We start from the raw sequence: 14019 nt of genomic DNA, 5'->3' as shown, positions 1-14019 counted from the left end.
AGCCGGTTGAAGGAGGTGCTGAGCAAGATGGTGTCGTCAGCATACTCCAGGTTGGTCAGTTGGTAGTTGCCAAGGGACACTCCGGGTACTCGCTCACAGACCCGGCACATCAGGTAGTTGATTAACAATTAAACAGGTCTAAAACAGCTATGCAGCCTTTGTGGACAACACTTGAGATGGAAAACCAGTCAGAGTCACATCCGTTGCCGCGGACACAACTCTGTGCATTGCTGTAGAGAAGCCTGAAGAGGGTTGTGATTTTCGGAGGTGCGCAAAGGGCTTGTAGGATACTCCACAGTTATGAGTGGTGGACTCTATCAAATGCAGCCTTGAGGTCCAGGAATCCAATGTAAAGATCCTGGTCTTTCCGGAAGTCATACACTTTCTCAATGAGCAGACGGACAGCGGATTTGTGATCTGATGTAGAACGGTTTGGCATGAAGCCAGCTTGCTGGGAGCGGCGTCCACTTCCAATCGCTGGGAGAGCACGGGTCAGCAAGAAGAAGCGCTTTCCAGGAATGGAGAACAGAGTGATACCTCGGTGGTTGCCACAGACGAGCCTGTCGCCTTTCCGCTTCCAGAAGGGTAGGATGAACCCTTTGGTCCAGTCGCTGGGGAGCTGTTCTGTTTCCCAGACCTTGTTAAAGATGTGCGTCAGCCACTCGACAATGCCAACCTTTATCATCTCAGCAGTAATGGAGCAAATGCCAGGGGCTTTTCTGTTGTTCAGTTTTTGTAGAGCGGCTCTGACCTCCTCTGGTGTTATCAGCTCAGCAACCAGGGTGGTGTTGTGCTGCAGTAAGAGGCGGAAGTGCTCGTTCCAGCGTTGAAGGCAGTCTGTCTCTGTTGTTATGAGGTTGCCGTCAGTCTTTAGGGGTACTTAAAGGGTTAACACAGAAATTCGGGCTGCGTCGCCAGCGTTGGAACGGAACCAGCTTGTAACCCAGGGCTACCTGTATAGATATTTGGCTTCTGAGACCTTTGACCTTTTCTCATCATGTCACCTACCCTGCATTATGAAAAAAATATTTTCTGACCTCTATAACTTTTAACTTCATCAACCTGGGGCTACCTGTATAGATATTTGACTTCTGTGACCTTTGACCTTTTCTCATCATGTCACCTACCCTGCATTATGAAAAAAAATATTTTCTTCTGACCTCTATGACTTTTAACTTCATTACCCCAAAATTTAATCACCTCTTTCATTTCATATTTGAAACATCCTGCAAGTTTGATAAACAATCATTTTATTCACATATGGGTTATTTTAAATACAAAAACACAGATAATCAGACAGACATACAGTACATCCTGCGTAATGCAAGACAGTCCTTCATTTAAATGCATTTTGCATCCTATGCAGCCTCAAGCTGGACACTTATTTGCCTTTCTTTTTGGAGTTGGACATGAACGCAACACACTTCAGTGTTTTTATCAGTGCTCACTGCAAGAGTTGCAACTGTATGTTTTGCATTTTGACTGTAAGAGCTGGCGGTGAACATCCGTTCATTGGCTGTAATGTCTACCACTGTCGCTGGTTGTCAGTAAGTTAAATGAGTGCACTAAGAAAGGTTAAACAAAAAAATCAGCCTCTTACCTACTGCTGACTTCATCAGGAAGTGGTGTGTTGTGTCAGAGGCGCTCGTCTTGTATGTCAGTGGAATCTGCCAAACTTGCCTTTAGACACATCAGTACAAAATTTAAATTAGGAAAAAAATACACATACACATTTGTAATTCATTATTAAAAGTAATTTTCATGGTTTAAAAATGTGTTCTGTAAAACTGTGACATTTTAAAACTGGCGACATTTGTGGCAAAATATGCATACAAAGACAGTTTCAAACAATACACTTGAGCATGAATGATTAAGGAAGATTTACTTTTCCGTTTGGGTTACAGTAGTGGTGGGGGTTGAGGTTGTGGTGGTGGGCTTCCCATCTATCTTCACATAACGTTGCTGGGTAAGCATGAGTTTGCGATTTCTTAGGTCAACGTTGACCAGCGGGAAGCCTTTCTGTAGTGTCCATGTGTCCATGATGGTCTTGATGTCAAACTTATTACCATCGTATTGCTTTTGTCAAAAAAAAAAAAAAACACAAATCAGTTACACGCAATTCATCACACTTAAAGGTACGTATTTTTAAGCATAAAAACTTACATATTCTCCAGATTTAAGGCTATGTTTCCAGCAGAATTCTATTTGTTTGGATGAGGCGTTATGCAATTCGTTTGAATTGCAAATCTGATTAAGAAAGAAAATCAATGAGAAGTGTTTCTTGACATAACGAGACTTTGCCGGTTTACATCTGACGGGACGATGCAAAAAATGTTAAGTAGTTTCTGTCAGATGTTCAAAATGCATTACATATTTTGGTCAGGGCACATGTACAGTAGTTTGTCAGGCTGCATCCTAGCTACAGTATCTGTTTTCCACATATTTGGTGTAAATGGAGTGTTGAGTTAAGTATTTTAGCTTGTTTGCGCTGCTAACGTCAGCATGTTGGCTTACATGTAGAACATATTTATTTTATGTTCCAAAAATGTAATGTATGTATATAAGAGGTCTGTTTCCTTGTATACAACGTATTTTTCAGATTATAAATCAAATTTTTTTTGCATAGTTCGGGCAGGTGTACGATTTATAATCTGAAGAGATTTATCTGTAAAATTATCAAAACGACGCTGCATGCTGGGAGGCATGAGGAATGATACTTATTGGTCTGTTCCACCCGCAAAGGTTGATGGGTAATTTGTTAGGGCACCATGACTGAGAGTTGTTAAGTTCACTATAGGCCTGTGTGTGGGCTGAGTTCAGTATAGTACCTATTCTGGGTGTCGCCCAATGTATGAAACTCAAGAGCAACTTGTGAAAGTAAAGGCCAGAATCTTCATATTTGTCCCACACATCGCTCACAACACTATTTTAAGTTGCCCACAAAGTGAAATATCTGTTCTTAGGGTTGGATGTTATTAAATGCATTTCCACATAGGAACTCGATTTAAACTCTAGTGCGACATACTGTATACGTTTCATTCTTCATTATTATGCTTTTTTTTTTTTTTTTGCTAGTGCGATTTACCTCTAAACTACAGTGCTATGAAAAAGTATCTGAACTTTTTGGATTTTCTGACATTTCGGCATAAAGTCACCATCAAATGTGATAAGATCTTTGTCAAAATCACACAGATGTAACAACAGTGTCTGCTTTAACTAAAACATTTATAGGTTTTCATATTTAATGAGGATAGCATGCAAACAATAACAGAAGGGGGAAAATAAGGAAGTCAACCCTCTGCCTGAGGAGACTTAAAGCGTAATTGAAACCAATTTTTACCAAACAATTTAAGTCAGGTGTGCGCCCAATCACTGATGAGTGGTTTAAAGCAACTTTGGCCCACGATAAAACACGCACCTGGTAAGAATTGTCTTGATGAAAAGCACTGTCTGATGTGCATCATGGCTCGGTCAAAAGAGCTGTCTGAAGACCTACGATCACGGATTGTTGATTGGTATAAAGCTGGGAAAGTATAAAAAACCATCTCTAAAAGTCTGGATGTTCATCAATCGACAGTCAAACAAGTTGTCTACAAATGGAGAGTTTGGCACTGTTGCTTCTCTCCCAAGGAATGGCCGTCCACCAAAGATGACGCCAAGACTTCAGCGCAGAATACTCAGAGAGGTAAAAAAAAAAACCTAGAGTGTCTGCTTAAGACTTACAGAAATCACTGGCACAGTCCAATATCTCTGTGCACACAATGCACACAACAACTACATGTAAAACTATGGCCAAGAATGGTGTTCATGGGCACACTCCATGGAGGAAGCCACTGCTGTCTAAAACAACATTGTTGCTCGGTTAACCTCTTTTATCTTTACCCTCATGCCCTAAAAATGTCGTCACTCTTTCTTTTCTTTCATCATCATATCAACTACTCTACAAATTTGGGTTAAATAAGCTAATACGTTATCAAGTGACCACGAAAATTCTTTTTCTGACCTCTGTGACCTGTGATCTCTTTAGCTTAGAAAATGTAATCACCTCTTCCGTTTCATATCAACGTATCCTGCAAGTTTGATAATAATGCCTTTATTCGCTCTTGAGTTGTCTTGCATTTGTAAGTGCTATCATTAATTCTTTCGCACATGTCACAAAAGTATTAAATTTAAACAGTTTATTTTTGTTGAGGTAATAACACCTCAATGACATTTTTATGAATTACAATGCGTAAAAAATTTTGATTATATGTACATGATAGTTAAGGATTTACCGAAAGCAAAATGCTTGGCCGAAATCTAAAGGCCAAATAATACACATGTATACAATTCATTTTTTATTTTATTTTTCTAAAATTAATTGTATTTCATTATTTTGCGATTGATGCCCTTTGCTTTGGCACAGATGAAGTCGATAAGCTGGGAGCTACTTCTTTTTTTTTCCCCCCCTGTTTCTATGAGCTTTCGATTTTTGTCATATTGTTCTGCGTGTTTGTAAGACAAGTGGCTGATTGAACCTGAGGTGGAAACATTCTTCAGGGTTGTACCATCTTCAGCAGAACACATTTTACGGCCGGGTATCAAAGCATAGTTCTTTGATACCTCAAAATACCACCAAACCGAGCCAGGAGTGTTTGCAAGACAGCGTCAGCCAGCGTGATGCTTCTCGCCATGTTTTGATGACGTCATTACAAGAGGACTATGGTTCTTCACACTATTCGGTGGTAAGCTTCACATCTTTAATACAGTGGTATGAAAAAGTATCTGAACCTTTTGGAATTTCTCACATTTCCGCATAAAATCACCATCAAATGTGATCTGATCTTTGTCAAAATCACACAGGTGAAAATACAGTGTCTGTTTGAACTAAAACCACCCAAACATTTATCGGTGTGCATATTTTTATGAGGATAGCATGCAAACAATGACAGAAGGGGGAAAAATAAGTAAGTGAACCCTCTGCCAATGGAAACTTAAAGAAAATTTTTTTAAAAATCAAAACCAATTTTTACCAAACACTTTAAGTCAGGTGGGTGCCCAACCACCAATGAGTGGTTTAAAGCTGCCCTGCCAACTATAAAACACACACAGCTGGTAAGAACTGTCTTGATGAGTAGCAATGTCTAATTTGCATCATGGCTTGGTCAAAACAGCTGTCTGAAGACCTGCAATTAATGATTGCTAATTTGTATAAAGCTGGGAAAGGATATCAAACCATCTCTAAAACTCTGGATGTTCATCAATCGACAGTCAGAGAAGTTGTATACGAATGGAGAGAGTTTGGCACTGTTGCTTCTCTCTCAAGGAGCGGCCGTACACCATAGATGATGCCAAGAGTTCAGCGCAGAATACTCAGAGAGGTAAAAAAGAACCCGAGAGTGTCTCCTAAAGACTTACAGAAATTACAGGCACAGTCCAATATCTCTGTGCACACATAAACTATATCTAAAACTAAGGCCAAGAATGGTGTTTATGGGAGGACTTCATGGATGTAGCCACTGCTGTCTGAAAAAAAAAACATCGTTGCTCATTTAATGTTCGCAAAAAGGCACTTGGGCACTCCACAGAAGTTTTGGCAAAATATTTTGTGGACTGATGAAACCAAAGTTGAATTGTTTGGGAGTAACACACAACGTCATTTGTGGAGGAAAAATGGAACAGCTCACCAACATCAACACCTCATCACCACCATGAAGCATGGTGGAGGGAGCATCATGATTTGGGCCTCAGGGCTGGACAACTTGCAATCATTAATGGAAGAATGAATTCAAACGTTTATCAGGATGTTTTGCAGGAAAACCTGAGGCCGTCTGTCAGACAGTTAAAGCTAAAAAGCGGATGGATGCTGCAACAAGACAATGATCCAAAACACAGAAGTAAATCAACTTCAGAAATGTTTCAGAAGAAAAAAAAAACATGTTATGGAGTGGCCAAGTCAAAGTCCAGACTTGAACCTTATTGAGATGCTGTGACATGAGCTAAGGCAGCGATTCATGCCAGACATCCCAGGAATCAGACTGAACTACAGTATTTTTGTAGAAAAGAATGGGCCAAGATTAGTCCTGATCGATGTGCCAGACTGATCTGCCGCTACAGGAAGCGTCTGGTTGAAGTTATTGCTGCCAAAGGGGGTGGGGCACAAAATATTAAATGTGATGGTTCACTTACTTATTTTTCTCCCTTCTGTCATTTTTTGCATACTATCCACATTCAAATATAAAAACCTATAAATGTTTGGGTGGTTTTAATTAAAGAAGACACTGTTTTTTCATCTGCGTGATTTTGACAAAGATCAGATCACATTTAATAGTGATTTTAAACAGAAATGTGAGAAATTCCAAAAGGTTCAGATACTTTTTTATACCACTGTAGGCATGAACGATATTGGAAAAAATTAACATTGCGATATACATTGCCAAGGCTCTACACTTACTTTTTGCATTAAATGCACTGGTGTGCCTAACTTGTTTCTTAGGGCGCTTTACCATTTCACACTAGCACTGTTTGTTTGTTTGAGACAGGGTCCATATCGGAAGTGGGCGACACCCCGCCAACCCACCGGCACTCAGCCAGTGACCCGCGCCGGAGCCCAAGGAGGATACCCGGACAGAAAAGAAAGGGGAGAACACTGAGAAGCCGCAGCGGGTAAAGAGGAGGCCACGCACAGGAGCCACACCATAGAGAAAATGTGTGGGACCTACCTACCGTCCTATTACTGTGGCTGCCAGGTCCCCAACCGACAGCCATTACACAGCACTAATGTTCCCTCTAATTTTTCATGTGTCTGTGCAGACACACAAGCTCTGTGAGCACACTGTGGACCACGGTGAGCAATATCAGATGTGTACACGGTGGCCACACACCAGTATCAAGCCTATTCAAAACCTTGGATCATTGCAAGTTACATGGCTTATTAAAAGAAATTACAGCAGCAAATTTCATTAGTATACAGTATAATTGATTTGGCCCACTTAAAATGAAAAAGACCAAGATCCCGTTGTTCATGAGATGTGTACTATGTCATATGTGAGAGTCTTGCTTTAACCATAGGAGAGTCCTGCTTTGGCCTGGGTAAGATCCAATTGTGGCATGGGTGAGTTGATAAATAAAACATATTCAACAACCACAATGTATCACACTATATCACTCCCACATTAAAAATGGTCAGACAATAAGGACACTCAATATTTTTATTCTCTGTGTCTGAGCAGCTACACTGCAAAAACACACCTCCTTATAACTAGTTAAATTCCCTCGTTTTCAGTGTAAATATACAAGAAATAAGTGAAATTATCTGCCAGTGTTTCAAGTAAATTTTTACTCAGATTTCTTGAAATAAGAAAAGTAGCTAGTGGAAAATTAGCTTAAAAGACATATTTTAAGCAATAAATTAGTATATTTAATCTTCAAAAAGCTTTGAAAGGTCAGAAACGTTCTTAATTCAAGAATAGATATTGTTCAAACCATTATTTGAAAGGATTTTTGTAGACACCAGTCACTCATTGAGCAGCATTGCAAAATGGTACGGAAACAATTTTGTTGGTCTAATTAACTAGATTATATCAGTTCTAAAATTAGATATGAATTAATACTGTAGCGCTTGCAAAGATTGGCAGCGGAATGTTGCTTCAGTAAATCAGCAGAGGAGTCAAACTGACTTTTCTCTATTAATGGGAGCGTGGGAGCGTTGCCGTTTCGAACGCATCAATGGAAGTGCTGCGTTGCCGTATCGAACGCACCAATAGGAGCGGTGCGCTGACATATCATTGCGGCGCTAACAGAGAGTAGTCCTATTGGCACTACGATACGTTTCTGTTGAATTTTATTTTTCTGCGCTTCATAGATTTTCTTGTGTGCTGAGTGTGTGCAAACAGTGGCGATTGCGCACGCGCGCAGTTTAGAGGGAACATTGCACAGCACCGTGATGGGATTGTGCGGGGAGGGTAGTGCAGTGTATGCATTAAAATAGGAGAGCCTGGCTGAGGGCAGTGGGACCGCCACATGGAAGTTATTCCCAGCAGCACATCCCACAGCTGCACGCCGAAGCCCCCCCCCCCCCCCCCCCCGTGGAGTATAATGTATGTGGTGCGATAAAAGAGGTGCAGGAACTGTCACCCCCTCCCCCCATTTTGCCTTCCGTTTTTGCCATCACCATGCAAAGGCGAGGCCATTCCACAACGAAACCGTCGTTGTGACACAGCGTCACCATGTAAACAGCCCATAAAAGTAAAAGGACTGCCAAAAAACAGCACTGGCTGTAATATATTTACAGATGCATTTAATTTTAGAAAAGACTGTTTGGGTGTTTTTAAAAGCGTGGCGGTGCAGCGATAATACATAAGAGTGGTTTTTTTGTTTAAACTAGGGGCTGTCAAACGATTAAAATTTCAAATCAAGTTAATCACAGCTTTAAAATTAATTAATCGTAATCAATTGCAATTCAAACCATCTCTAAAATATGCCATATTTTTCTGTATATTACTGTTGGAATGGAAAGATAAGACACAAGACGGATATATACATTCAACATACTGTACATAAGTACTGTATTTGTTTATTATAACAATAAATCCACAAGATGGCATTAACATTATTGTGTATTCTTTCTGTTTAAGGGATCCAGAGATAGAAAGACTTGTAGTTCTTAAAAGATAAATGTTAGTACAAGTTATAGTGTTTTTATATTAAAACCCCTCAATGTTTTCGTTTTAATAAAATGTGTAAATTTTCAATCAAAAAATAAACTCGCCATTGTTGACGTCGCCAAGTGGTGATGTCACATGGGCTCCCTGCCGTACTTCCACAGTGTCTTAAACTACGTAAGGTAGTGATTAAAATACACCACAAGATGTGAATGGCGAGTTTGAAATTAATTTGAGATCTAGCCAACGAGTGCGTTTTGTCCCACGACTGACGCCGTAGTTTCTGGGTTTATTGTACCTTACGTTCATTTGTGTGTTGGCTTAACAACGTACGAGACCTCTGATAGTTTGTACTATATATTGTGACTAAATATTGCCATCCAGTGTATTTGTTGCACTAAACAAGAGCTAAATGAAATGTTTGAATAGAGTTTGACCAAAGTCTGAGTAAGTTTTATGCGTATTTTGCATAGCTATTTTGATTGGGAATGCCAGTTCGCTTTGCATTGTTGTTTAACTGTGTGAGAATAGGGCCTCATTAATACAGATTGAAGCACTTTTTTTTTCGTGAACATTATTTTTTTGGGAGAGATATGAATACTATTTTTGTTGTGCTTTCACTAAATGATACTTATGTTTGTTGTGAAGGAGTTGCCGAAGCTTATGCCAATAAACGGCGCGGTCCAATGAACGCCTGTGTCCACTCGCCTTTATCTGCCTCTTAGCTCTTAATGTGCAAAAAACAGCAACATTGTAATCTTTTTGAGGCAATGCATGTTCGGGTCATTCCGCGCATGGGTTAAATGCATCATATATTTTAACATGATTAATTTAAAAAAAATAATTACCGCCCGTTAACGCGATAAATTTGACAGCACTAGTTTAAACTAATGAAAATTGTATTATTCATACATATTGTGTGTATTTCATACACATCAATCACTCACATTGGTCAGACTCTCCCATAGATGACTATTGGCAGTGTTTCGATAGCTGTAGCGCTTCAGGTAGCGGATGATCCCGACCTCGAAGGCCTCTGGCGTAAGAAAGTCTTTCAGCATATTTAGAACACACGCTCCCTAAAAAAGAACAAACTCGGTAATACAAAGATGCAAACGACATATAATAAATTAATACAACAAGAGAAAACAACCGAACCTTATCATATGATACTTCATCAAACATTTCCTGGATCTCTGTGGGGTTTTCCACAGGGGTGGAGATTGGGTGTGATGAACTGAGGCTGTCTACCTCCATAGCATGGTAACACTTGCCCAAAAACAAGTCATTCTATGAGGAAATGCGCCAGGTTTATGAGCTTTGCATAGAGCTTCACAGACAGAAATTTTCCACTTGTAATAGTAGCATATCTCTTACTGCTTGAAGCTCTGGATATGTCATGTCAACGGCAATAAATTCCATAAACTTGGCAAAGCCCTCGTTGAGCCACAAATCATTCCACCACTCCATCGTCACCAAGTTGCCAAACCACTGCAATTAAAGGACAATGCACGTCATTCATAATCAATGAATATCAACGGTCTAAACCAGGGATGTCAAAGTTTTGGTTCGCGGGTTACATTCATAGAAATTAGATCTTATGTGGACCTATTCGCCTACCAGTCAAAATGGATTGGAAGTTTAGCGCCGCCAATGGCACTGAAATTTAAGCATATTCACAGCAAATCTTTCTAGTTTAAGTGAATTGGAAGTCTATCGTTGTCAATGGTAGCCAAAGTGTTAAATTGGGGTCCCTTCTTTGTAATTTGCGGGTCACTTCTTGTACATTTTGGATCATTCCTTGTTGATTTTAAGGCATTTCCGGGCCACTTTCTTGTTTTTTTTGTCACTGTTAACTTTGGGGCGTTTCCAGGTTACTTCCTGTTGATTTCGGGTAACTTCCTTGTTGATTTGGGGAAATTTTCAGGTTAATTCCTGTTGATTTCGGGTCTCTTCCTGTTGATTTTGGGGCATTTCCTTGTTACTTCCTGGTGATTTTGAGTCGCTTACTGTTAGTTTTGGGTCACTTCTTTGTTAACTCATTAGCTGCTATTGACGGTGCAAGATGTCCAATCAATTGGGAGGTGGGAAAAGAAACAACTGTGACAGGACAGGAAAGTAAGTCAATTTCAGGAGTGCACACACTCGATCACACAAATAACTGGCTTTAAGATGCGAGTGTAAATTTTTTTTTTAAAAAGCATGGTATTCTGTTTGACACCCATGGTCTACACAGTACTGCTTAAATGTCAGTTTTGGTGGCTTAAGAAATATTACAGCTTTCGTGAATAATTTTTTTGTATACTGTATATTGTAATAGAAACATTCAAAAACAAGTAATGGAACATGAATATACATTTGGACAGAAAGTTAATCCACAAAAATTAGATATATAAAAGTATGCCAGGGGGTACAGATACGCTGCCGGCCAAACGTATTGGCACCCCTGCAATTCTGTCAGATAATGCTCAATTTCTCCCAGAAAATGATTGCAATTACAAATGCTTTGGTAGTAATATCTGCATTTTTTTGCCTACAATGAAAAAAGACAAGAGAATGAAAAACATTTATACATTTATCATTTTACACAAAACTCCAAAAATGGGCCGGCAAAAAGTATTGGCACCCTCAGCCTAATACTTGGTAGCACAACCTTCAGACAAAATAACTGCAAACAACCGATTCCGGTATCCATTAATGAGTTTCTTGCAATGCTCTGCTGGAATTTTAGACCATTCTTCTTTGGCTGCTCCAGGTCTCTGAGATTTGAACGGTTCCTTCTCCAAACTGCTATTTTCAGATCTCTCCACAGGTGTTCTAAGACTTCAAAGTCCGGCCCGGGGGCCAAATGCGGCCCGTGGTCAAATTTCATCCGGCCCCCCAGCCTCTGTCATATAATCAATAACGTCTGGCCCACACACAGACTTAATAAATTTGTCAGCAGTACTGCGACTAGGGTTGCCACCTTTCAGAAATAAGAAATATGAGACGCCCCCCCCCTCGCGCCCAAAGCTGTACAGGTAGAGAAAAAAAGGGACATCCCAAAAACTCCTAAAATGCATAAAAATGTATCTATTCATTTATATTCTGTATTAGTTCAATACGGAACGCAACATTTAATTCCCAATTTCGGATTGTTCCTCATTTTAAGGGACAGGTGGCAACCCTAACTGCGACCAGCATATGAAGTAGCGTACACACTAAATGCTGCTCCTCATTTACCCACTAAAAGGCAGCAGCACTCTAAGCAACATTACCCCGTGTGACCTTTTACTTCCAATTTTCTAAAATGGCGTCAATCAACAAAAAAAAGAAAGTTGACTGTGACGGACACAAGGAAGATATATAGCGAGAAATTGAAGCAACTTGAAGCTAGTTTAATTTTTAGCAGCATTATTTCGCAAGAGCCCAAGAGTCGAAAGAGAACACCACATAGGATGGTTGCGAGATTGTTGAAATTATTAATTTAGAAAACTAATAAAGCAAACGTGACACACATAATGGATTGCTAAAATTTGCTTAATGATATTGTTCTACGTAAAGGACGTCAGTCAAGGTCAGCCCCCCAGATTTTTACCACACCAAATCTGGCCCCCTTTGCTAAAAGTTTGGACACCCCTTTTCTAAGGGATTCAGGTCTGGACTCATTGCTGGCCACTTTAGAAGTCTCCAGTGCTTTCTCTCAAACCATTTTCTAGTGCTTTTTGAAGTGTGTTTTGAGTCATTGTCCTGCTGGAAGACCCATGACCTCTGAGGGAGACCCAGCTTTCTCACACTGGGCCCTACATTATGCTGCAAAATTTGTCTTTAGATTTCATAACGTTAGCACACAGTCAAGCAGTCCAGTGCCAGAGACAGCTAAGCAACCCCAAAACATCAGGGAACCTCCGCCATGTTTGACTGTGGAGACCGTGTTCTTTTCTTTGAAGGCCTCGTTTTTTTTTTCCCTGTAAACTCTATGTTGATGCCTTTTCCCAAAAAGCTCTACTTTCGTCTCATCTGACCAGAGAACATTCTTCCAAAACGTTTTTGGCTTTCTCAGGTAAGTTTTGGCAAACTCCAATCTAGCTGTCTTATATCTCTGGATCAGAAGTGGGATCTTCCTGGCTATCCTACCATAGAATCCCATTTCATTCAGACGTCGACGGATTGTAATGGTTCACACTGTTGTACCCTCGGACTTCAGCACAGCTTAAACTTGTTTGGATGTTAGTTGAGGTTCTTTATCCACCATCCGCACAATCTTTTGTCGAAATCGCTTGTCAATTTTTTTCCTTTCCGTCCACATCTAGGGAGGTTAGCCACAGTGCCATGGGCATTACACTTATTGATGACACTACACACGGTAGACACAGGAACATTCAGGTCTTTGGAGATGGACTTGTAGCATTGAGATTGCCCATGCTTCCTCACAATGTTGGTTCTCAAGTTCTCAGACAGTTCTTTGGTTTTCTTTCTTTTCTCCATGCTCAATGTGGTACACACGAGGACACAGGACAGAGGTTGAGTCAACTTTAATCCATTTTAACTGGTGCAAGTGTGATTTGGTTATTGCCACCACCTGTTATGTGCAACAGGTAACAGTAACAGTAACAGGTGCTGTTGATTACACAAATTCAAGAAGCATCACATGATTTTTCAAAGGGTTCCCATTCTCTTTTTTGTTTTTTCATTGCAAGCAAAATCAATGAAGATACTACTACCAAAGCATTTGTAATTACAATCATTTTCTGGGAGAAATTGATCATTGTCTGATAGAATTGCAGGGGTGCCAATACTTTTGGCACGCAGTGCATCCTCCTAACATATTTACAGAAAAAGGAAAGCAATTATCTTTAAATAAACATCCAAAAATTATTAGTCACAAAATATTTTTAGTATTTTACAGATATTGAGCGTTTTTATTGCTTTTTCCTGTTTTGATTTGTTTAGCAAGCTATATAATTTTGTTCTGAAAATGTGAAAAGGATGGCAGAAAGGTTATTAAATTTACATTTGTCAAGGTACAATTTAGGCAAAAAAATTAGCAGGTTAGTGAATTAGACGGCATCCTCATTTTTTAATACTGCTGTAAATAAAAAAAACTAACATTTTCCCATTTGAATTTATGTACATGTGCAAGTTCCTGATGATGAAATTGCAAAATTCCTTGAAAAAATTAATTGAGAAAAAGCATGTCCGAAGGAAATGTATAGACAGTACTGATGGATAATTTTGAAAGAGACCCCTTCTATCTTATTTGGTAACAGAAATTTGTCAGTGATTGTCCACACCTTAGTCCAAAGAATACCTTGACAAATTGATTCCAAAGTCATTTAGAATATAGAGTGGATCGAAATTCATGATGGAACATTTTCCCCAATCCTGAATTTAAAAT

General features: G+C 39.7%; 1 protein-coding gene across 1 annotated transcript in view; it reads right to left on the bottom strand.

Annotated features, from left to right (window-relative positions):
* erap1b (endoplasmic reticulum aminopeptidase 1b) overlaps window positions 1-14019 on the bottom strand; it is an 85134-nt gene that overhangs the window by 39894 nt on the left and 31221 nt on the right. The window contains exons 7-12 of the mRNA XM_057832747.1: window positions 10020-10133; window positions 9801-9932; window positions 9590-9721; window positions 2164-2247; window positions 1886-2076; window positions 1601-1680 (exon numbers count right to left, since the gene is read on the bottom strand). Of these exons, the coding sequence (XP_057688730.1) occupies window positions 1601-1680; window positions 1886-2076; window positions 2164-2247; window positions 9590-9721; window positions 9801-9932; window positions 10020-10133 (733 nt within the window). The remainder of the gene's footprint in view (window positions 1-1600; window positions 1681-1885; window positions 2077-2163; window positions 2248-9589; window positions 9722-9800; window positions 9933-10019; window positions 10134-14019) is intronic.

The sequence above is a fragment of the Corythoichthys intestinalis genome, chromosome 3 (genome assembly GCF_030265065.1).
Source record: "Corythoichthys intestinalis isolate RoL2023-P3 chromosome 3, ASM3026506v1, whole genome shotgun sequence".
NCBI lineage: Eukaryota > Metazoa > Chordata > Actinopteri > Syngnathiformes > Syngnathidae > Corythoichthys > Corythoichthys intestinalis.
Note: the sequence above shows the minus strand (reverse complement) of the source record. Positions and strands in the feature narration are given on the sequence as shown.